The sequence below is a fragment of the Lithobates pipiens genome, unplaced genomic scaffold, assembly GCF_037356315.1.
Source record: "Lithobates pipiens isolate NorthernLeopardFrog02 unplaced genomic scaffold, aLitPip1_a1.2 Scaffold_35, whole genome shotgun sequence".
Lineage (NCBI taxonomy): Eukaryota > Metazoa > Chordata > Amphibia > Anura > Ranidae > Lithobates > Lithobates pipiens.
The window spans coordinates 6,209,357-6,234,619 of record NW_027507811.1 but is presented as its reverse complement, the minus strand read 5'-3'; the positions used below and the strand labels follow the sequence as shown (position 1 = coordinate 6,234,619).

Genomic DNA, 25,263 nt, shown 5'->3' with positions numbered 1-25,263 from the left:
AATGACACCACCAAGCTTCTAATTCACTCCCTGGTCATCTCTCGCCTCGACTACTGCAACTCCCTCCTCATTGGATTACCTTTACATAGACTACCCCCCCTTCAGTCCATAATGAATGCTGCTGCCAGACTCATCCACCTTACCAGCCATTCAGTGTCCTCCACCCCTCTCTGCCAATCCCTCCACTGGCCTCCATTCAGTGTCCTCCACCGCTCTCTACCAATCCCTCCACTGGCTTCCATTCAGTGTCCTCCACCCCTCTCCACAAATCCCTCCACTGGCTTCCATTCAGTGTCCCCCACCCCTCTCTGCCAATCCCTCCACTGGCTTCCATTCAGTGTCCTCCACCCCTCTCTGCTAATCCCTCCACTGGCCTCCATTCAGTGTCCTCCACCCCTCTCTGCCAATCCCCCCACTGGCTTCCATTCAGTGTCCTCCACCCCTCTCTACCAATCCCTCCACTGGCTTCCATTCAGTGTCCTCCACCCCTCTCTACCAATCCCTCCACTGGCCTCCATTCAGTGTCCTCCACCCCTCTCTACCAATCCCTCCACTGGCTTCCATTCAGTGTCCTCCACCCCTCTCTACCAATCCCTCCACTGGCCTCCATTCAGTGTCCTCCACCCCTCTCTACCAATCCCTCCACTGGCTTCCATTTAGTGTCCTCCGCCCCTCACTAGCCAATCCCTCCACTGGCCTCCATTCAGTGTCCTCCACCCCTCTCTACCAATCCCTCCACTGGCTTCCATTCAGTGTCCTCCACCCCTCTCTACCAATCCCTCCACTGGTCTCCATTCAGTGTCCTCCACCCCTCTCTACCAATCCCTCCACTGGCTTCCATTCAGTGTCCTCCTCCCCTCTCTACCAATCCCTCCACTGGCCTCCATTCAGTGTCCTCCACCCCTCTCTACCAATCCCTCCACTGGCCTCCATTCAGTGTCCTCCACCCCTCTCTACCAATCCCTCCACTGGCTTCCATTCAGTGTCCTCCACCCCTCTCTACCAATCCCTCCACTGGTCTCCATTCAGTGTCCTCCACCCCTCTCTACCAATCCCTCCACTGGCTTCCATTCAGTGTCCTCCTCCCCTCTCTACCAATCCCTCCACTGGCCTCCATTCAGTGTCCTCCACCCCTCTCTACCAATCCCTCCACTGGCTTCCATTCAGTGTCCTCCACCCCTCTCTACCAATCCCTCCACTGGTCTCCATTCAGTGTCCTCCACCCCTCTCTACCAATCCCTCCACTGGCTTCCATTCAGTGTCCTCCACCCCTCTCTACCAATCCCTCCACTGGCCTCCATTCAGTGTCCTCCACCCCTCTCTACCAATCCCTCCACTGGCTTCCATTCAGTGTCCTCCACCCCTCTCTACCAATCCCTCCACTGGCCTCCATTCAGTGTCCTCCACCCCTCTCTACCAATCCCTCCACTGGCTTCCATTTAGTGTCCTCCGCCCCTCTCTGCCAATCCCTCCACTGGTCTCCATTCAGTGTCCTCCACCCCCTCTCTGCCAATCCCTCCACTGGCTTCCACTCACCCAACGAATAAAATTTAAAGTACTAACAATAATTTACAAAGCCATCCACAACTCTGCCCCCAGCGACATCACTAACCTAGTCCCAATATACCAACCAAGCCGCTCTCTTCAGTCATCCCAAGACCTCCTGCTCTCTATCTCCCTTGTCACCTCCTCCCCCATGCTCGCCTCCAGGATTTCTCCAGAGCTTCTCCCATCCTTTGGAATTCCCTACCCCAATCTGTCCGACTTTCCCCTAATCTATCCATCTTTAGACGATCCCTGAAAACCCTTCTCTTCAAAGAAGGCTATCCTGCTTCTAACTAACACTGTTTTACTTCCTCAATCAGCTCATCCCCCCACAGCTATTACCCTTTGTATCAATTGCCCCTTCTTTTTTAGATTGTAAGCTCTAACGAGTCGGGGGCCCTCTGATTCCTCTTGTACCAAATTGTAATGTAACTGTAATGGCTGTCCTCATGTTGTAAAGCGCTGAGCAAACTGTTGGCGCCATATAAATCCTGTATAATAATAATAATGTGAGATCACATAGAAAATATCATCTTGTAGAGTCCACACATCATCTCCACATGTCAGAGTGTTCAATCACTTTATGTTCCCGACCCTCAACTCCACCTACCTGATGATGGTGGGGGATGGTGTGACCTTCAACTGTACCTACCTGATGATGGTGGGGGATGGGGTGATCCTGGGGACTTTCAGAAAACTCCTTTATCATCCTACACCGTTCATCCTCCTCTGTATACTCTTCTTTAACATCAATATTATAATGCCTGAGGTTTCCACTTTGAATCTATAATAAAACATTCATTGTAACAAAGTTGCTTGTGAATAAATCATAAATTACCAATAATTGTCAAATCATCTACCTGATCTGATTTTGCATAGTTGTGACCTTCCTGTGTGGAATTCTCGGCATACAGAAGACGGGGACATCTCTCTGGTGGTTCCATTGTTACTTCCTTGTGTCCTTCTGAAAGGTCCTTCATCACACCGTACTCCTCGTCCCTCTCTGTATACTCTTCTTTAACAGTATTATCATCCCCGAGGTTTCCACTCTGAATATATAATAAAACATTCATTGTAACAAACATGCTGTGTATAAATCAGAACTACCAATAATTGTTCCTCATCTACCTGATGATGGTGGGGGATGGTGTGACCTTCCTGTGTGGAATCCCGGGAATACAGAGGACGGGGACATCTCTCTGGTGGGTTCCCATTACTGGATCCATCTGTAGGAAACACACACACTGACTGAATACATTGTTTCTATGTGTTTATCAGATGATGGGGGATGGGTGGAGCCTCCGTACTGCTCTCTCCTTTACAATAAAGTCTCCTCTTACCCGGTGATGTGAGGGGCGGCTGATTGTCCATCATGACGTCCTTGTAGAGATCCTTGTGTCCTTCTAAATACTCCCACTCCTCCATGGAGAAATAGACAGTGACATCCTGACACCTTATAGGAACCTGACACACACAATGATACAGTCACCATCCAGACACATCCCTTGTGTGTTACTGGATAATGTCCCAGAATTCCCAGAATCCTCCTCACCTCTCCTGTCAGCAGCTCCATCATCTTCTTGGTGACTTCTAGAATCTTCTCCATGTTGTGTCTCTCAGGTTTTAGGGAGTTACATGGAGGCACTGTGATGGTCATATGATCACCTGACTTCACAAGAGGAAATCTCTGTATTGAGGAACCAATAGGAATATCATGTTAGAATCCCAGAATCCTCCTCACCTCTCCGGTCAGGTCTGTGTTTTATTAATACAGATAAGAGTGATGTCATGTGACCTCCCAGAATCCTCCTCACCTCTCCGGTCAGGTCTGTGTTTTATTAATACAGATAAGAGTGATGTCATGTGACCTCCCAGAATCCCCCTCACCTCTCCGGTCAGGTCTGTGTTTTATTAATAGAGATAAGAGTGATGTCATGTGACCTCCCAGAATCCCCCTCACCTCTCCGGTCAGGTCTGTGTTTTATTAATAGAGATAAGAGTGATGTCATGTGACCTCCCAGAATCCTCCTCACCTCTCCGGTCAGGTCTGTGTTTTATTAATAGAGATAAGAGTGATGTCATGTGACCTCCCAGAATCCTCCTCACCTCTCCGGTCAGGCCTGTGTTTTATTAATAGAGATAAGAGTGATGTCATGTGACCTCCCGGAATCCTCCTCACCTCTCCGGTCAGGTCTGTGTTTTATTAATAGAGATAAGAGTGATGTCATGTGACCTCCCAGAATCCTCCTCACCTCTCCGGTCAGGTCTGTGTTTTATTAATAGAGATAAGAGTGATGTCATGTGACCTCCTCCCAGAATCCTCCTCACCTCTCCGGTCAGCAGGTAGATGATCTCCAGGGTGAACTTTAGTATCCTCTCAGTCATGTGACTCCGGTCCTCCTCCATCCTCATTGGTCATATGATCTATACAGTTTTCCCTGTAGTAGAATAATGGATAAGAGGAGAATTATGTGGAGTGTACTGGTTGTACAATATTAGGATGAGGGTATAAGGGGTTAATAGTCGTGCCGCCAGCAGTGAAAATTTGTACATGTAGAGGTCTATACATCAGACTAAATAGAGGGACAATAGAGGAGAGAAGAAGGACAGAGGGATTTTTTTTTTATATAGAAGACGACCCCTCCGCATCTCGTGTTGTCATCAGCTATATAAAAAAAAAAAAAAAAAAGGGGGCACCGGGATTGTGGTGACATCATTGGCCAGCGGCCATATTTAGGCAGCGATGTCGCCTGCTATCCTTGATCCTTTGCTTAACCACTTCAGCCCCCCTGGACCAGAGCGCTTTTTGCGATTCAGCACTGCGAAGCTTTAGCTGACAATTGCGCGGGTCGTGCGACGTGGCTCCCAAACAAGATTGACGTCCCCCCCCCCGTCCCCCCCACAAATAGAGCTTTCTTTTGGTGGTATTTGATCACCTCTGCGTTTGCGCTATAAACGAAAAATAGAGCGACAATTTTGAAAAAACAAAAAAAGCCATTTTTTAACTTTTTGCTATAATAAATATCCTCAAAAAATATATATAAAAAAACGGCCGATACATATTTTTGGTAAAAAAATAAATAAAAAATTTGCAATAAGCGTTTATTGATTGGTTTGCGCAAAAGTTATAGCGTCTATAGCGTTTTCAGGTTGAACTGGATGGACTTCTGTCTTTATTCAACCTTACAAACTATGTAACTATGTAGGTCTACAAAATAGGGGATAGTTTTATGGCATTTTTTAATTAATAATAATTATTATTTTTTTACTAGTAATGGCGGCGATCACCGATTTTTATCGTGACTGCGACATTATGGCAGACACATCGGACATTTTTTGCGCTTTTTTGGGATCATTCACATTTATACAGCGATCAGTGCGAGTAAAAATGCATTGATTACTGCGTAAATGTGACACTGAAGGGGTTAACCAGGAGGGGGCGCTGCAGGGGTTATGTGTGTCCTAGAGATGTGTTCTAACTGCGGGGGTGAGGAGGGGCTATGTGTGACACGACACTGATCACCGCTCCCGATCACAGGGAGCGGTGATCACTGTCACTAGTAAGAATGGAAAAATACTTGTTTACATCGGCATCTCCCCGTTCTTCCTCTCCGTGAGACGATCGCGGGTATCCCCCGCCGGACATAGAGTCCGCGGGTCCCCCGCGATCACACTCGCGGCAGGGTCGGGCGGCGCGCACGAGACCACTTGGCGGAAAATTTAAAAGGACGCACCTGTAGGCCCATTTGCCTGTCCGTGCCATTCTGCCGACGTATATGTACATGCAGCGGTCGGCGAGTGTCGGGGATTTCAGGTGACGTCAATACTTCCTAGCAACACAGCGGGTGCAAAGCATCCACAGCTTCCTTAGCAACTAGTGAGAGAGGGAAGTGTAAGGATTAAGGGGTGTCTAAACAAAATGGTTGACCTTATGTCTTACTAATTACTTGTATTTCTCTCTGTAAAATAAGGATTCGTCATCTATTGTCACGTACTCATCAAGAAGAGGCCGCATCAGCCCTAAAAAGCAGTCTACGCCCAGAAGATTGTCTTATCAGCTGATAACACCCGGAGAATTGTCTTTACTTTGAAAATGTTTTTTTTTTTACATTTGCTGATGTTTGCCCTTTTCTGTCTATAAAAGAGAAGTAATAAAGAGCTCAGGTTCAGTCAGAGACAGTTAGAGTTAACGACGGACTTCTGAGCAGAAATACTGAATAATATCTCTGTGTCTCTTTGCTCAGATAAGAACTCTAACTAACAATTGGGAAACGGTAACATAACCTGACAAATAGGTGACTTGTTGAGGTCACACCTAACATTTCTGGCGCCGCGAATAGGGACTCGCTGAAGAAACTACAAGAGGCGAACGAACATAAGGACGGAACGAAATGGTCGGGCACATCAAAGAACCACAGACAAATCCTGCGCAGGTAAGAAAAGCTTTATTTTCTTATAAACTCTGTGCTTCTTAGATTTGTGCCCACCTGATCTGTCTGAATTGTTCTTCAGGTAAACACCAACCTCTGTAGTAAGCGGGTCTTGAACTTAATATTTTGGCTTATGTTACCGTTGTTTCTTGTCTGTCTACTTGTCATCTGTCTGTTGTGAATGAGATAAGCCCTGTTTGTATGGTGTGAATTGAAACATATATCATCCCAATGGGTAACGGAATGCGCCCTTAACTCGTAAGAGTACTTTGGGGGTCCGACACTTAAGTTTGATATACGCTTTTTGATTCATGAGCCTAAAAACGGGTTGAAAGTATAAGTCCTGACTGCCTCAATAAAGCAGGAATAAGAAACGAATGCTGAGAGATTCCATGGTAATGGGACGGAAATAAGGTCTCCACAAGTCCCGGAGACCTAGTCATATGTGTTTGGCCACCAAAAGGGAATGCTTGTATATGTTGTAGCTGTCAGTCTGGTCATAATATTTGTCAGTTGGCTAGCATATAAGGTAATTCGATTTCAGAAATCTCATCCAGGAGAGGTTTTTAGTATTTTGGCACCCTAGGAGGAGAAGGCAACGAGACACTTAGTAAGTGATCCAAACGCCACCTAGGCAGGACTGTCAAAATGGGCCAGACACATGGTAAACCCCAGGAGGAATCTCAGAAATGTTATGCTGTTAAAGACATAATTACAATGTTGTATGGGAAGGATAAGGCACAGGGCACAAATAGGATTCTCAAGAAATTGGGGATGGATGGAGAAAATGGATTAAGTGTAGAAGGTTGGGAAGAAATAAAGAAAGACAGACAGGGAGAGATATTGCAGAACAGATGGGTATCACAAATACAATGTTTAATTAAGGTTTCCAACAGGGCTGAAGAGGAGGGATGGGAGTATTGTCAGGAAAAGGGTGGATGGGATATGAAGGTCCGACGCAAAAGTCTTCCTTCTGCTCCCGGCGATAGGGTAAATACGGGAGATACTCCACCTCCTTATAACACTACCACACCAGGTAATGAAAGACCAAAACTTTATCCTTCCTTAAGAGGAAGAGGATGGGTATGCCGAGTATGTGGTACCCAGAACACAGACTGGGCACAGGAATGTGTATATTGCGGCGCTCAAAGACCAGAGCCCCTAGCTCCAGTCCATAGTCGGACTAGGGTAATACAAGTAAATAATCCAAATGCGGGTCAAGCAGGACAGCCACCTACAGTGACCCGACAAGTCGTTCTGAGGACATGGACACCTTGGTCGGCTGACACTCTTATGGCATTAATACAGAATGCTCCTGATCCCGTAGCAAAACCTGCCGCATTCTGTAGATTCGTGACACAATTACTAGACACACATGAAGCAACTTGGCAAGATGGGGAAGATTTGTGTAGACATAAAATGACACTAACGATGTTTAATCAATTTATGAATGAAATTGCTCCACATAGACCACAAGGGGATCCAGCGGCAGATCCACCAGGAATACACCCTCGTCATATAGACTCTAGACCCCTGTTTATTAATCAGTTACGAGAATTTTGCCAAGGGAAACAGCAGGAAAGGGGTTCGACAGCGCCCATAAAACAGGCCCCAGGTCAGACTGTTACAGAATTTTACCTCAACATGGAAAGCATGATGGCTGACGAAGGTCTAGATTTAGCCTTACCCGTCACCATTAGGGCTTTCAATCGACAGTTTATGGAAGGACTAGTACCCCAAATAGGTGACAAACTGAAGGCATGTACTCCCGAATGGAGAGCCATACGGGACAGAGGAACATTGTTGCAGAAAGCACAAGGCATAGAGGCTGATTTAGCAGAAACTAAACCCAGAAGGACACCGGGAGTTAACACTGTTGCCCGGGTCAATGAAGGAGGGAATTCCTCCCGTAAACCTCTTACCTGTTATTACTGCAACAAGGTGGGACATATAAAAAGAGACTGTAGGAAAAGGATAAAAGACGAACAGGAAGGAAACACGGACAGAGACACGAGGGACTACAGACAGAGGCGTACCAATGATAGGGACGATCCGACCGCATGACTTGCCCCAGTCCTAGCTGAATCAGAGAACAAAATGCTCCACATGTTGATGAAGGTGGAAGGTAAACATATTCCTTGTTTGGTTGACACAGGAGCATCACGCAGCTTATTATCTGATTCAGTAGTCCCTCCACACATGACGTCCCATGACACCATACCCATAAGTGGTTATGACGGACTCCTGACTGATGCCCCACTGACTAAACCTTAAAAGGTAAAAATAGGGGGAATGGCAACCGCCTGACACTTGTGTATTGTTGCAATATGTAGATGACCTATTGTTATGTTGTCCGGATAACGATACTTGTTTAAAAGCCACTCTCTCATTGTTACAATTCCTGGCTGAAAAAGGGTGCAAAGTGAATAGAACTAAGTTACAGGTATGTCAGAAAAAGGTTGTCTTTTTGGGCCACTGTATATCCCAGGGTACTCGACACCTCACTGAAGACCGAGTCCAGGCCATAAGACAAATGAATATCCCACGCAACTTTAAGCAACTTCGTATGTTTCTGGGAATGGTATCATATTGTAGACAATGGATACCACATGCCAGTTCTCTGATGCAGCCATTATATGATTGCTTGAAAATAGTACCCTATGTACTCACAGAAGCAGGTCATGAATCTTTTAGCACCTTAAAAAGGTTACTAATTTCGGCACCTGCGATCGGGATCCCTGATTATACCAAAACATTTCATTTGTACATTGCTGAAATCACGGGACACGCAACAGGGGTGTTGACACAACAACACATCAAACAAAGGCCGGTAGCATACTTCTCGGCGGCTCTCGATCCTGTCTCTAGAGGATCACCGTCCTGTGTACGAGCAGTTGCAGCAGTGTCAATTATCATTGACAAATCCTCAGAAATTGTCTTAGACAATCCTGTAGTGGTACATACCACACATGACATACACGCCATCTTGTCACAGGTCCAACCAAAACACATATCAATGGCGAGGCAGCTGCGTCTGCAATGCACTTTGCTCCTACCCCCCAATGTTACCTTTCAGCGATGCACTTCTTTTAACTTAGCACAGCTTTTACCATTACAGACAGATTTGACAGGGGGGAGTAATGATGATAATGGTGTAGACACAGCACAAGATACTCAGGATTCTGACACACTTTCATTTCATGACATAACATCTGATGAACACGATTGTTTTCAACTTATGGAACAAGAAACCACGGGGTTCCCACATGTCACAGACATACCCATTGCAAATGCAGAACACACACTGTACATAGATGGTAGTAGATTTGCCGATGACAAAGGTAAATATCACACAGGTTATGCTGTGGTAACGGACACACAGGTAATTGAGGCAAAGTCACTACCAGCACACATGTCGGCACAAGAAGCGGAACTAACCGCTCTAGAGAAAGCCCTAGAACACTTGGAGGGACAAGAAGGGAACATTTACACTGATTCTGCATACGCCTACGGAGTTGCACATGATTATGGCCACATATGGAAAGCTAGAGGTTACCTTACAGCAGCAGGCACACCTGTTAAACATGGTGAAGGAATCAAAAGAGTCTTGAACAATCTTAAAAAGGTTAAAAGAGTAGCCATCATGAAGATAGCGGCACACACGAGCGCAAAAACAACTGAGGCAAAAGGAAACGCATTTGCAGATTTAACTGCAAAGAAGGCAGCTCTAGGGGAAGTAAGCCCTGAGACCTTAGCCACGGTACAGGTGAGTATGCCCGAAACCACATGGCAGCAGCTAATGGAACTACAGGAACAAGCAGGGGCTATTGAGAAGGACCGTTGGGTTAAGGAGGGAGCTGCACCAGGCCTTGACAATGTATGGAGAGAAAGAGACAAAATATGTCTACCCGCTTCTCTATACCCAGCAATGGCAGCGGCTGTCCACTTACCCACTCATGTCAGCTCCAATTCTATGTATAGGATTGTAAGCCAAGGATGGCTAGCCCCTGGATTCAGTAGTACTGCAAGGAACTACTGTGCTGCATGCCAAATCTGTCTGATTAATAACCCAGGACAGAGAGTGAAAACCCCACGTAAACATCAGGTCCGGGCCCAATATCCCTTTCAGAGACTGCAGATTGACTACATACAAATGCCTAAGAGCGGCCCCTTTGAATTTGTTCTCGTGTGCATCTGCCTATTTTTCAGGCTGGCCAGAAAGTTATCCTGTGAAATCAGCTACGGCAAAAGCCACCGCCAAGAAACTGATTACTGAGCTGATACCTAGGTTTGGTCTCCCAGAAACAATAGAATCAGATAGGGGGACACATTTCACGGGAGAAATAATGCAAAATGTGATGGCAATGTTAGGGGTTCAACAAAGTTTTCATACTCCTTACCACCCACAGAGTTCAGGATCAGTAGAAAGAGTAAATGGTACAATCAAGCTGAAAATACAAAAAGCTATGCAGGAGTTGAACAAACCATGGCCTGAGTGCCTACCCTTAGCTTTGTTCTCTATTAGGTACACCCCAACAGGAAAAACAGGGTTATCCCCATATGAAATACTGTTTGGAAGTGCACCTAGATTAGGTTTATATTTTCCTCAAAGTATGCAATTACAATGTGATAGGTTAACTACGTATGTAATACAGTTGCAACAACGTCTGACTAAAATCCACAAGAGTGTGTATTCTTCTCTTCCAGACCCTAATTCTGTCACAGGTACACACGATCTACAACCAGGAGACTATGTGTATGTAAAGAAACATACCAGAAAGACACTGGAACCAAGGTTTGAAGGTCCTTTCCAGGTGCTATTGATTACAGCAACCTCAGTGAAATTGGAAGGGAAACCTACCTGGATCCACGCTTCTCATTGTAAAAAGGAGCCAGTTGGCAAATGACAACATGTATCTTTTTATTGTTTCAGTAATTCTGGCTAATAGTTTGGTTACCTCACAGAATAAAATACACAAGGATGAAGGATTTTCTAAAAAAAATGTTATTACTGAAGTTTAAATATGCTTATGCCCAGAAGTCAGGATATGAGAAATGTTGGATTTGTAGCAAATTACACCCCAGCACAGCAAGTATACCACTGATGGCAGTTCCTATAAACTATACTGATCTTGCTAACAGTAGCATTAACATAATTAAAACAAATACCAATGAGACAGTAATGTTTAAGTCAAATGGTCTCGCCTTTTCCCCTGATTGGTGTTTCAACTTAGGGAACACAACGGGAGGAAATGGAGAATGCCAAGACAGCAAGTTTAATTTGTCCATTGTCGTATTAAATGGAAGCTTCTATCCCAGTAATTCCAGCACACACCAGACATTATCTGACTTCCTCACTAACATTGTGGATAATAATGTTAGGTGGTTAGTATCCAACTTATCCCTCTATGGATACACCTCTCGTTATAGAAATGATATCAGTTCAAGATCAGTAGCACTGGGAAATAATATATACATCTGTTGTGAGGATAAATGTTATACTTGGATACCTAGAAGAGCTCAGGGATGGTGCTACCTCGCAAGTTTAGTACCAGTAATGGGAGTAGTAGGTGATGAACGAGGTGATCACCTATTAGAAGCTAGCATGCATCCTAGATATCCCCTCAGGTATCGTAGTAAAAGAGAAATATTCCTGAAGAAGGACATGGCATGGGCTTGGTTCCCGTCCTGGACAGGATGGGGTATAGACTTAATGAAACGACTAAATAACTATACAGGAATTATTAATGATGTTTTGGAGAAAAACTCTGATGACATTACTAAGTTAAATCTGGAGACCAGAGCCATCAGACAACAATTAGAATTACATGAATTAGCAATTGAAAGTATGAGTGCAGCACTGACAGGACTCTGTGAAACTACTGAGGACTATGAGTGCTGTACTTGGATACATAACACCAGCATTGAGGTACCTGATTATTATGACATCATTGCACAACACCGTACGGAAGTAAAGAATTTACAAGAGAAGGCCCGAAATATTGGTCGCGACTGGGATCCGTTTGGTGGAACTTTTAGTTTCTCAGGGTTATTCTCTTGGGTTAAGAAGGCAGCAATGACGATTATAGTGGTGCTCTTATTCGTATTTTTCTTTTATGCATGCTTTAAGTTGTTTATGTGCTTTTGCAAGAAAGCCAAGGTAAATGCTGCGGAAAAGATGGAACTTTTGTGAAGATAGGTAGATTTAGTTTCTTGACATCACCCATCTGTCAGAAAAGCCACTCTTCCTGAATTTTAGATGTTGGTACTGTCCAGGGGGATGGGTGTATACCCCTCTGACAACTCGCGGTCAGGGAGAGTACTCTGGATATAGGCCGACTAGAACTTGTTCAGGTGGACCCAGGGCAAGAGGGAGGGGTGATGTCAAAGGGGGAAATGTAAGGATTAAGGGGTGTCTAAACAAAATGGTTGACCTTATGTCTTACTAATTACTTGTATTTCTCTCTGTAAAATAAGGATTCGTCATCTATTGTCACGTACTCATCAAGAAGAGGCCGCATCAGCCCTAAAAAGCAGTCTACGCCCAGAAGATTGTCTTATCAGCTGATAACACCCGGAGAATTGTCTTTACTTTGAAAATGTTGTTTTTTTTTACATTTGCTGATGTTTGCCCTTTTCTGTCTATAAAAGAGAAGTAATAAAGAGCTCAGGTTCAGTCAGAGACAGTTAGAGTTAACGACGGACTTCTGAGCAGAAATACTGAATACTTCTGTGTCTCTTTGCTCAGATAAGAACTCTAACTAACAATTGGGAAACGGTAACATAACCTGACAAATAGGTGACTTGTTGAGGTCACACCTAACAGAAGTTATCATATATAGAAGCGAAAGAAACTCCACTTCTATATGATGCTCGTCTCCCGCTGAATATGGGCCGAATAGGCAACAGTTCAGCCATTCCTCCAAACCTCCGCCCAGCCTAGGTTTGGACCAAACCAACGGCTCATCCCTACTGCTGACCAGGGTCAAGGCCATGCGGGGAATTATGGGTGAGCGCCAAAAATGAGTCAACCACAAATTCCACCAAAATTTATATTCGGTATATGGGGGTTAAAATTTGAATACAATCCGAGAGAATTTCCCGGCGTCGTAAGATGGGAAATGTTCTGACCCTAAGCCTCTTAGCCTTCAGCTTTACGTCTAAAATAAAAATTCTATCCTCTGAAGATCTCCAATATGAAGAGAATGTTCCGGCCCCGAAAGCGGGAAAATGTTCTGCCCCTGAAGGAGTTAATCTAGGTTTCCACACTATATATGTGTGTATCATCATTTGCTGGAGATAAAAGACGTCACAGTGACTATGGAGGAAGAGGACGGACATGACGGGGGGTGGGAGTGGGGGGGGTTACTGGGTGTAAATATAAAATAAGATCTTATTACCTCCTCTGGTGCCACTGCCAACAACCTCACCTCTCTACTTCCTCCCGACTCACCTCGCACCCGGAACTTCCTATTTTATAGTTGACGTCACTTCCTGTCTGTACCTGACATCACTTCCTGTCTTCCATAGAGACTTCCTGTCTGGGTAGAAGTGAGAAGATCGCCATCTTGTGGAGCTCGTAGGAACTGCAGAGGAATCCTAGATACATCTCGTAGTGTGAACACGGCCTTGTGCTGTGTGTGTATGTACTGTATATCCTTATAGATGGGGTCCAGGGGCGTAACTATAGGGGGTGCAGCAGTTGCGACTGCAACCGGGCCCTGTGATGCAGGGGGCCCATTCAGCCCCCTCTACATATGGCCGGCAGCAGCATAGGCAGCTAGGGGTACCAGTGCACCATGCACACGGGTGGCTGGAGGTGGAGGGTGACTAGCAGAGCTCCATGCTCGACTATCGCACTGGCTGCTCTTTAGTTGTGCATTCCCCGCATGACCTGTGTCCTCAGAGTACCCCTCTCCTGCTCCATGCATTGCCGCTCAGTCCGATGTCTGTTCTCCCCAGCCAGAGTCCCCCCCCCCCCGAGTCCGGCCCACACTGCACTGCATACTTCTCCCTTGTAAACAAACTTTAAGCACACAGATGCAGTGCAGCCCTATGAGAGCCCCCTGGAGGACACTGCAGGCTTGTCTGCCAGCCCCCCTCCTCCCCCGTCATACACAGATGATGAAAGGTCTCTCTGGGAGATATGCTGATCACCCGTCCAGCACACTGGATGGAGCCCAGGCCAACATGGATGAGTGCACGGCCTGCAGCTTGGTCATGGTGAGTGAGAGGACCCCATCCTCCACACACCATTACATACCCCCTCCATCTCCCCCTGGGCACAGGGACCCCTTCTCACGTGGGCACAGGGACCCCCACCTCCCCTGGGGACAGGGACCCCTTCTCACCTGGGGTCAGTAACTTCATCTGCGCTGGAGAAAAAGACCTCATCTCTTCTGGGGACGGGAACCCCATCCTGCCTAGGGACAGTCCCCCAATGGGGCACCTAAAAATTAAAAACTACTGATACCAGTGGTGGAATTACAGGGCTCACAAAGGTCATACCTGTGACCACGCCCTGGAGTTTCACCGCCGGACTCAGAGGGAAGGTCCCAGGCTGGGGTTCAGGGGGGCCCTTCATGGTTTCTTGCATCGGGGCCCTGAAGGTTCTAGTTACGCCACTGATGGGGTCACCTCCACTCCCACCAAGGGGGAGAGAAATATATTACTGCTTGCTTGGGATGAATGAATGGATTTTGGTTTAAATTATTTCTTTTTTTTCCATAAATTTTCTTATTTTATCAAAAGAGAACATAACAATTAAGATTGTTGCAAATGGTACATATCATTGTAATGAGAAAACTTTGTAAAGGCATATAAAATAGGCTTCGTTCAAATCATTTTAATTTTGATAAATGCTGTAATTTTTTCCGTTTAGCAATCACGTTTAGGCAAAAGTTGTTGAACTGACTTGTCTGCTTTGATGATAACTTTCCCAGGTTGCTTTGCAATCCATGTAATACCTTCCCAAGCCTTCTCTGCCTTTTTAGGGTTAAGATCAAGTGTAGTATCTGCCAGTTGCCAAGTGGTAACTGTGCTAACCATCCCCGATCCATGGCGGTAGGTTAGGGGTGGCAGTGGCTATGCAAATCCACTTGGCGTAATGGTAACCTGGACGGCTAGAATCAGGGAGGACCGAAACCTTATCGCTCAACGTAACTGAGGGGCGTTATTAGGCCTCCTTTAGAGAAAGCCGGAAGGGAAGCCTCCTGATGGGGATGTAGAACCACTGGGTATGGCCGAAGGGTCCCTGGCCTCCTGGCCTAGATTAGTGTAGTTCCTGTTCCTGTCAGTTTATTCGGGAAAAAACACTTGCTCCCCTTTCCCGCCAGGGGGGGGGGGTTAGTATTTCCCAAATGTAATTAGGCAGGAGCAATGGGAGTGGTTGTGGAGCCTTATGGTTAGGGGGCTATCCCTAAGCTCTCAGAGCTCCAGGCCTTCCTGGTTGGGATAGGGCTGCACCGGCCTGGCTGTGTGCCAGGGTTGGAGAAAAGCCTGTGGTGTATGTGCCCCTGGAGTGGCAGTCCAGGGGTGCCATAATTCTCACTGTGTTGAGGGGCACTTTGAGTTTTGTTGGCACCATGGTCACTACACTTACAAACTTTTTTCGCACCTGCCTCTACGGCAGAGCCTTTTGTCTAGGACCAGAGGAATTTTTGATTCCTGGCCAAAGGGCCGGCCATTGCATTGCACAATGGCCACTTTCACTTCCTCTTCTCACTTCCTTCTCTCCACTTTCTTTTATTTATTTACCCCAGTGTTGTCACTTTTTTGTATGTTTTTGTTATGTGTACACGTTTTGTCACTGTGTGACTGGTAGGGTGTGGGTCCTCAGGCCTACCCTGAAAGTCTTGGAAGGGGGTGGACATGGCCTTCTGGCTTGGTTCACCCTCTCTCATGGGGGTCTCCTTTCGGGGGGGAGGGGGGGATGGGGGGGGGCCACCAAGTACTTGGGTGGGTCTGTTTCGGCAGACCCTGAAGAGAACGGGGTGAAAAACCAGACAGGCCATAGTGAGTACCTATGTCCCCATCTGGAGCCTAACGCCCCAGGGATCAGGGTAAGATCCTTGCTAGGGAGGAACATAGTACACCCGTTGCACGTTTTGTGTCAATCTTTATGTGTGTACACTTTTTTTTGTCACCGGGTGGATTTTTTGGGTGTGTTTCACATGCCACTGGCTTTTAAAAAACAAAACAAACAAAAAACCTTCCCAAGCCACTTTTTGTGTAGCACTGCCCCCTAGGGGACTGCTGTAAACCTTCCAACCCACCTGACACTCTGGGTTCAGACATCATTGTGACACCTTTAACCACTTGAGTACCAGGCACTTTCGCACCTTCCTGCCCAAGCCAATTTTCAGCTTTCAGCGCTGTTGCAATTTGAATGACAATTGTGTGGCCAAAGAAGGCATAATCCCTAGAAACGCATCATGTACCCCTTCTGGATGCCAGGAGAGGAGGGTGTGCATGGCGTGATTTCAGGGAGTTTGCCCTCTTTATCAAAGGCCATGCTGCAGGGAAGGGGAAACACATCATGCCCCTCTCCCGACATCCACCATTTTGACAGTTGTCATCCTTGTGTGCAGCCTAGAATGCCACTGCTGTCATCCTTGGTCTCTATTTGCTCAGGGAAGCCTACAGCCTCACATTGATCACAGCTACTTGGTCTCAGGTTTTCCTAATCCATGCTAACTTCAACGTAAGCATGCTGCTTATTCTGATAAAGTGTTTGTTTTGTTTGATACTGACCTCAGCGCCCTGCTTCTTCTACATTGAGGTGATCCTACCCAGATCTTTTGCGGGCACTGCAGGGGTTGACAGTTGTCACCTTTCTGTGCAGCCTAGTATGCTACCGCTAATATCCATACTTTGAGCTGGCTGGCTCCCTGTCATCCTTGGTCTCTGCTTAGTATTGCCTACAGACTCACACTGATCACAGCTGCTTGGTCTCAGGTGTTCCCTACTTATGCTGTTTCCTGCTAACGTCAATGTAAGTGTGCTGCTTATTTTAATAAAGTGTTTATTTGACACTGACCTCAGCGCCCTGCTTCTTCTACATTGAGGTGATCCTACCCAGATCTTTTGCGGGCACTGCAGGGGTTGACAGTTGTCACCTGTCTGTGCAGCCTAGTACGCTGCCTCTAATATCCATACTTTGAGCTGGCTGGCTCCCTGTCATCCTCGGTCTCTGCTCAGTGATGCCTACAGACTCACACTGATCACAGCTGCTTGGTCTCAGGTGTTCCCTACTTATGCTGTTTCCTGCTAACGTCAATGTAAGTGTGCTGCTTATTTTAATAAAGTGTTTATTTGACACTGACCTCAGCGCCCTGCTTCTTCTACATTGAGGTGGTCCTACCCAGATCTTCTGCGGGAGCTGCAGAGCTTCCAGTCTCGGTCCCTTTTCCTGTTCAGCCATCCATCCAGTCGCCTCATCCATTCCCCTACCCTGTTGATGGTCTACAACTACAGATTAAAGTTCCAATGGACCAAGGGACTTTGCATTTCTCCATGCATGCCATGCATTTGAAAAAAAAGGGCAAAGCCCCTGGAAACACGTCAAGCAACCCCCTCTCCCAACACCTACCAGGCATTTTGACAGGTGTCATCCTCATGTGCAGCTTAGAACGCTGCTGCTAATATCCATACTTTGAGCTGGCTGGCTCACTGTTATCCTCAGGTTCTGTTTGCCTCACACTGATCACAGCTGCTTGGTCTCAGGTGTTCTTTATCCATGCTGGTTCATGCTAATTTCAATGTAAGTGTGTTGCTTATTTTAATAAAGTGTTTTTTATTTGATACTGACCTCAGCACCCTGCTGTTCATTTTCTTCTACATTAAGGTAATCCTACCCAGATCTTCTGCAGGTACTTCAGAGGTTCCAGTCTCGGTCCCTTCTCCCGTTTAGCCATCCATCTAGTTGCCTCACCCATTCCTCTACCCTGATGATGATCTACAGATACAGATGAAAGTTCCAATGGACATTGCGCTTCTCAGTGATTGACATTTAAAAAAAAAGGGGGCAAAGTCCCTGAAAACGCTTCATGCACATCCCCACTCCCAACATCTACTAGGCATTTTGACAGTTGTCATCCTCGTGTGTAGCCTAGAACGCTGCCACTAATATTCATAGTTTAAGCTGGTCGACTCCATGTCATCCTCAGTCTCTGTTTGTTCAGTGAAGCCTACTGTCTCACACTGATCACATCTGCTTGGTCTCAGGTGTTCCCTATCCATGCTGTTTCATGATAACTTCAATGTAAGTGTGCTGCTTATTTTAATAAAGTTTTTCTTTGTTTGATACTGACCTCAGCTCCCTGCTTCTTCTACATTAAGGTGATCCTACCCAGATCTTTTGCGGGAGCTGCAGAGGCTCCAGTCTCGGTCCCCCATCCTGTTTAGCCATCCATCCTGTTGCCTCATCCTTTCCTCTAACCCAGGTATCTCCAAACTATGGACTTCCAGCTGTTGCAGAACTACACGTCCCATGAGGCATTGTAAAACTCTCAGATTCACAGACATGACATGATGGGAATCGTAGTTCCTGTACAACTGGAGGGCCATAGTTTGGAGATCCCTGTTCTAACCTGTTGATGGTCTACAGATATAGATGAAGGTTACAATGGACTTTACACTTCTCCGTGCATGGCATTTAAAAAAAGGGCAAAGTCCCAGGAAACACGTCATGCACCCCCCGTCCCAACATCCACCAGGCATTCTGACAGTAGTCATCCTCGTGTGCAGCCTAGTATGCCACCGCTAATATCCATAGTTTGAGCTGTCTGGCTCCCTATCATCCTCGGCCTCTGATTGCTCAGTGAAGCCTACAGCCTCACACTGATCACAGCAGCTTGGTCTCAGGTGTTCCCTATCCATGCTAGCTTCAACGTAAGCGTGCTGCTTATTTTAATAAAGTGTTTTTTGTTTAATACTGACCTCAGCGCCCTGCTTCTTCTACATTGAGGTGATCCTACCCAGATCTTTTGCGGGCACTGCAGGGGTTCCAGTCTCGGTCCCTTCTCCTGTTCAGCCATCCATCCAGTTGCCTCATCCATTCCTCTACCCTGTTGATGGTCACCAGATACAAATGAAAGTTCCTATGGACTTTGCACTTCTCCTAGGAGCACCATATGTACTGTGTACTTGTACACTCTTTGGAGTTAAGATATAACGCACAATTGGGGTTGTATACCTTTAATAACACGAACATTTTCTAGGAAAAAACATTTCTAAGCCCTTGTATGCAGATTCTCTATATACTGTATTTGTGTAAAAAAACAAAACAATGGAATGGTAAAACGGTTTTGTGTCAAGTTGTGGCATCGGGAGTGAAGGCGATGTTGTTGGAAGAACATTTTTTGCACTTTGTGCAGGAATACGTTCGGCCACCTGTGCAGGGCAGCCATCAGATTTTTTGGGGCCCCTTACACAGCTTTAGGCCTGGGCCCCCCCCCCCCAGGCCTGGCCACTGACATTTTCCAGGGCCCGGTCCCCTTCACAGCCCCCTTCCTTGCACTCCAGTCCTCTTTACAGCCCCCCCTTCTTTGCACATCCGTCCTTTTCACAGCCCCCCCTTCTTTGCACCTCAGTTCCCTTCACAGCCCCCCCTTTGCACCTCTGTCCCCTATACAGCCCCCCTTTGCACCTCTGTCCCCTTCAAAGTCCCCCTTCTTTGCACCTCCATCCCTTTCACAGCCCCCTCTCTTTGCATCTCATCCCCTTCACAGCCCCCTTTCTTTGCACCTCAGTCCCCTTTACAGCCCCCCCTTCCTCGCACCTCCATCCCTTACACAGCCCCCCTTCTTTGCACCTCCATCCCCTTCACAACCCCCCTCTTTGCACCTCCATCCCCTTCACAGCCCCCCTTTATTGCACCTCAGTCCCCTTCACAGCCCCCCCCTTTGGCACTCCGGTCCTCTTTACAGGCCGTCCCTTCTTTGCACATCCACCCTTTTCACAGCCCCCCCTTCTTTGCACCTCAGTCTCCTTCACAGCCCTCCCTTTGCACCTCTGTCCCCTTCACATTCCCCCCCTTTGCACCTCTGTCCCCTTCACATTCCCCCCCTTTGCACCTCTGTCCCCTTCACATTCCCCCCTTTGCACGTCTGTCCCCTTCACATCCCCCCCTCTTTGTACCACTGTCCCTTTCACATCCCCCCCCTCGTTGTACCACTGCCCCCTTCACATTCCCCCCCTTTGCACCTCTGTCCCCTTCACAGCCCCCCTCTCTGCAACCCAGTCTCCTTTATGTGAATGCCTCTCCCTTACTAAACCTACCTTACATAACAGGTAGTAGGGAGAATACACAGCATGTCCGGACAGAGGGCGAGGGCTGCCCATATTTTCTGTTAAGTGGCAGATGATTGGTTGCTAGGACTGCCCACAACAAATCACCTGCCTCTTAACATGAAAAGATAGGCAACTCTCGCCCTATGTCCAGACATGCTGTTTATTCTCCCTTCTACCTGCTGTGTAAAATTGAATGTGGAGGCAGCAGCGGGGAGGGGTGGGAGGGAAGGATAATACAACCCAGGCTGCTGAGTATCGGAGTGGCGGTCCAAAGAGGACTGTCATTTACGGACCGCGGCAGCCAGCAGAAAATGTAAGAGTGAAGTCCATGGACAGGAGACTCTCATGGGGCCCCTGAGCAATGCCCGAATGAGCCCGGGCCCCTCAGGATGCTCGGGCCCCATACATGTGCATGGGGCTGTTGATGGCGGCCCTGAACCTGTGTAAATCCTCTGAATCTCCAAGACTTCTGTGAGAGCATTTCCCTCACTTTGTGAAGGAGTAGGTCTTCCACCTGTGTGAATCCTCTGATGTCTGTAACTACGGGAACTTCTGTGAAAAATATTCTCCACGCTAAGGGCAGGTTCAAGTTCAAGTCTTTTAGCTTGTGTGAATGCTCTGATGTCTTATAAGATTGGACTTCTTAGAAAAACATTTCCCGCACTCAGGACAGGAATACGGCTTCCCGTCTGTGTGGGCTTTTAGACAAGTGTCGATTTCCGCGCATAACACTCCTCACACTCGGGACAGGTAAATGGTCTATCGGAAAGTCCGATCGTGTGTATGCAATTTCGACACGCAAAAACTCACGCATGCTCAGATTCAACTATTTGGAAACCTTTCCTTTCTTTCATTGGGACACTGTGCACAGACAGCTTTACCTTGGGGACACTTCGCTGCACCTTCATTTGAACACTGTACATAATTCTCTTTAGCTACAGTCAACACAAGATATACCATCACTCTGTTACTACACCCTATTGGATACAATTAATGAGCTCCGACTGCCGGTGAAGACCATCAGATCAGCAACGGGGACATTCTGTCATTGCTACTTAAAGGGCCCTTACGCCATCCATGTTTAGCTGCATCTCTCATTAGGTTCAGAGGTTAAACAGGTCGGCCTGGGTTTCTCTTTCTAGAAGTATTGTCAGTATTGTTGCTTAACTTGTTTATCCTTTCAGGTTATGTCCAAGTGGTTTCCTACTGTACATACTGTAGACATGTGCACCGTCAATAAATTTGTTTTGTCTCGTTCCGTATTAGAATTAATTTGTATTTCGTAATTCCGAAACTTCATACGAAATACGAATTTTCGCTAGGTTCGTTAACTTCTCGTAACAATTACGATTGTTCGTTATGATGAATTTATCATTATGAGGGGCTCCCACCATCCCTGTGCTGATTTCCTGGGTTTTTAACTTTTAGGTTCGTTAACTTTTCATAACTATTCCGAATGTTCATTAGGAATTTGGATCCAAAATTCGTAAAAGAAATTTCGCATTTCTTACAGAATTCGGGAAGCATAGCAAATTCGTATTTTGGATCTTCCAGAATGTACGCATTTACGGAAATTCGTATGAATTTTCGATTCATACGAAACTAATGGCACATGTCTAGTACATAGGTGTATATAATATTTTGTTGTTGCCTTCTGTCTCAACTGACATTCCTTAAGTAGTCATTCGGCTGAGTTTGTGCTGCTATTCCAAACTCAGCTGAACCATTGCCTCTTTGAACAACCATACCTTGACTGAAGTATTCCAGTAAATGTTAATAGAATATAAACGCATTGAGCTCTGTCTTATTTACTTAAAGCTGTTGCAATGATGTCTGAACCCAGAGTGTCAGGTGGGTTGGAAGGTTCACAGGGTCATGGCGATGCAGGTGAGCAGGTAACAGGGCTGGACTGGGACAGAAATTTGGCCCTGGACTTCATCCAGACCAGGCCCACTTACATTTTGAGTGTCCCATCAGCACTCCCTTACATCAGAGTGTCCCATCACCAGCCCCCTTACATCAGAGTGTCCCATCAGCACCCCCTTACATCAGAGTGTCCCATCACCAGTCCCCTTACATCAGAGTGTCCCATCACCAGCCCCCTTACATCAGAGTGTCCCATCAGCACCCCCTTACATCAGAGTGCCCCATCACCAGTCCCCTTACATCAGAGTGCCCCATCACCAGTCCCCTTACATCAGAGTGTCCCATCACCAGCCCCCTTACATCAGAGTGTCCCATCAGCACCCCCTTACATCACAGTGTCCCACCAGCACCCCCTTACATCAGTGTCCCATCAGCACCCCCTTACATCAGAGTGTCCCATCAGCACCCCCTTACATCAGAGTGTCCCATCAGCTGCCCCCACTTACATCAGAGTGTCCCATCAGCAGCCCCCTTACATCAGAGTGTCCCATCAGCAGCCCCCTTACATCAGAGTGTCCCATCAGCACCCCCTTACATCAGAGTGTCCCATCAGCACCTCCTTACATCAGAGTGTCCCATCAGCAGCCCTCTTACATCAGAGTGTCCCATCAGCACCCCCTTACATCAGAGTGTCCCATCAGCAGCCCCCTTACATCAGAGTGTCCCATCAGCAGCCCCCTTACATCAGAGTGTCCCATCACCAGCCCCCTTACATCAGAGTGTCTCATCACCAGCCCTCTTACATCAGAGTGTCCCATCACCAGCCCCCTTACATCAGAGTGTCTCATCACCAGCCCCCTTACATCAGAGTGTCCCATCACCAGCCCCCTTACATCAGAGTGTTTCATCACCAGCCCCCTTACATCAGAGTCCCATTACCAGCCCCCTTACAACAGAGTGTCCCATCACCAGCCCCCTTACAACAGAGTGTCCCATCACCAGCCCCCTTACATCAGAGTGTCTCATCACCAGCCCCCTTACATCAGAGTGGCCCACTGAGCCATCGGCCCACCGGGAAACTCCCGGTAGTCCCAATGGCCAGTACATGCCTGGCAGGTAACTAAAAGCAGTCCCCTATGGGGCCGTGCTACAATTCGTTGTTCCAAATTAATAATAACTACTGCAGTAGGGAACAGACACAAAAGATACACTCCGCATCTTTCCAAATAACTCTTCTGTTTTATTTTGATGCAATTGAAGGGTTTTATACACATGGTTACGTAGGTATTACATATTGGAAACAAATGGAAAAAGAAGATTCCCCCTAAGGAAATGGGACTTTGAAGGCAAGGATCCCCCTAAGGAAATGGGACTTTGAAGGCCTTCAAAGTCCCATTTCCTTAGGTGGGGGCCTTTTCCCATTTACTTTGGGATGGTGGCAACCACCACCATGTTTTACAATAGTGGAAATATTTAATTATTAATATCACAATTGTACCCCACTTAAATCGTTTGCTCTTGGACTTCGCCCAGACCCATTGTGTGCGAGATGCAAGGGAGCCATTGGGGACCTGATACATCTCCTTTGGTGGTACCCAAAGTTACACCGCTTTTGAACCGGTACAGTAAACACCATCAACAATGCCTTTCAAGTAACTGTCTCTCTTGACCCTCAACCGTGCTTATTAGGTTATAACGGACAAATATGTCAGACAGGTGGTGTCCAGAGTACTGTTCCAAGCTCGAAAGCTGATCTTGCAACATTGGATCTCTCAAACCTCTCCAACTTTAGAGATGTGGTTAGCCAATATGGGATTAACTTTGAGATATGAGCGCTTGATATATCTGCATAGAGATCTGGGGATGCTGGCTAGCTACCCCTGGCTTGGCTCCATTAGAAATAATTCTTGATAGGCTATTGACTTAACATGGGAACTCAACCCGCTCAGTGTGTCCTCACCCTTGGAGTGAGTTTAATTTAAAGTACTGGGGAAGAGATATGATGAGAATGTCTTCCTAAACCATATCTGGGGAAGCATACACTGTGAGATATAACGATTAATGACATCTTATTTTCAATCGGTTTTATAAACCTGCTTTGGCTACGTACAAGAACATTATTCTACGAAGGTATTGTATTGTTAAAAGTTGTTAAACTTTATTTTGATGTTTAAAAAAAATAAAAAAAAAATAAAATCACAATTGTACTTTTATGGTAACAAAGGGCGTAACATAGCCAGGCTAATTCTAATCAGGACTCGAAAGAATGCAAACATGTACTGAAAACCTTATTGTTGCCGTGTGCACAGTGTGCAATACATAAAAAATAGAATACAATTATATACAAAACTTTCAAATTTCCTTCACTATCATGCCCCGTACACACGATAGGACTTTCCGCCAACAAAACCATGGATTTTTGTTCGAAGGTTGTTAGCTCGAACTTGTCTTGCATACACACGGTCACACAGATGTTGGCCAACAATTCCGGACGTGGTGACGTACAACACGTACGACGAGCTGAGAAAAAGGAAGAAGTTCAATAGCCAGTGCGACTCCTTCTGCTTGATTCCGAGCATGCGTGAACATTTGTGCGTCGGACTTGTGTACACGCGATCTGACTTTCCAACTACAAAGTTTTGTTGGCGAAAATTTGAGAACCTGCTAGGAAAACATTTGTTGGCGGAAAGTCCGACAGCAAATGTTCGATGGAGCATACACACGGTCGTACTTTCCTCGAAAAACAAGCTCACATCCAACATTTCCCGTCAGAAAGTCCGACCGTGTGTACGCGGCATTACACTACAAGCCAAGGAGACTTTGGAGATACCCTGGGGCTGTAGAAGCCTCCTGCCCAGAAACCACATCATTTACATCAACATCTTATTAACAATACTAATAGGATAAACCAGGGGCGTAACTAGAAATCACAGGGCCCCATAGCAAAATGTTGTACTGGGCCCTCCCCCCCACAAAAAAAAGATGATAGTCTTACACTCCTTTCCTACCTCCTGTTCAGACTCCAGAGCCTCCTCATGTGCTGAAAACGATGTCCCTTCACAGGCGCTCTCAAGCGTTCTGCCTGACCCACTCTGCTCTCTGCTCCTGCTGTATGCGGCTGCGTGTGTCA

The 25,263-nt window shown here is 46.6% G+C and overlaps 1 protein-coding gene across 1 annotated transcript in view; it reads right to left on the bottom strand.

Annotated features, from left to right (window-relative positions):
• Nucleotides 1–25,263, bottom strand: part of LOC143955460 (uncharacterized) — a 121,529-nt gene that overhangs the window by 78,733 nt on the left and 17,533 nt on the right. Inside the window, exons 3-4 of the mRNA XM_077465503.1 lie at nt 2,406–2,594; nt 2,198–2,329 (exon numbers count right to left, since the gene is read on the bottom strand). Of these exons, the coding sequence (XP_077321629.1) occupies nt 2,198–2,329; nt 2,406–2,594 (321 nt within the window). The remainder of the gene's footprint in view (nt 1–2,197; nt 2,330–2,405; nt 2,595–25,263) is intronic.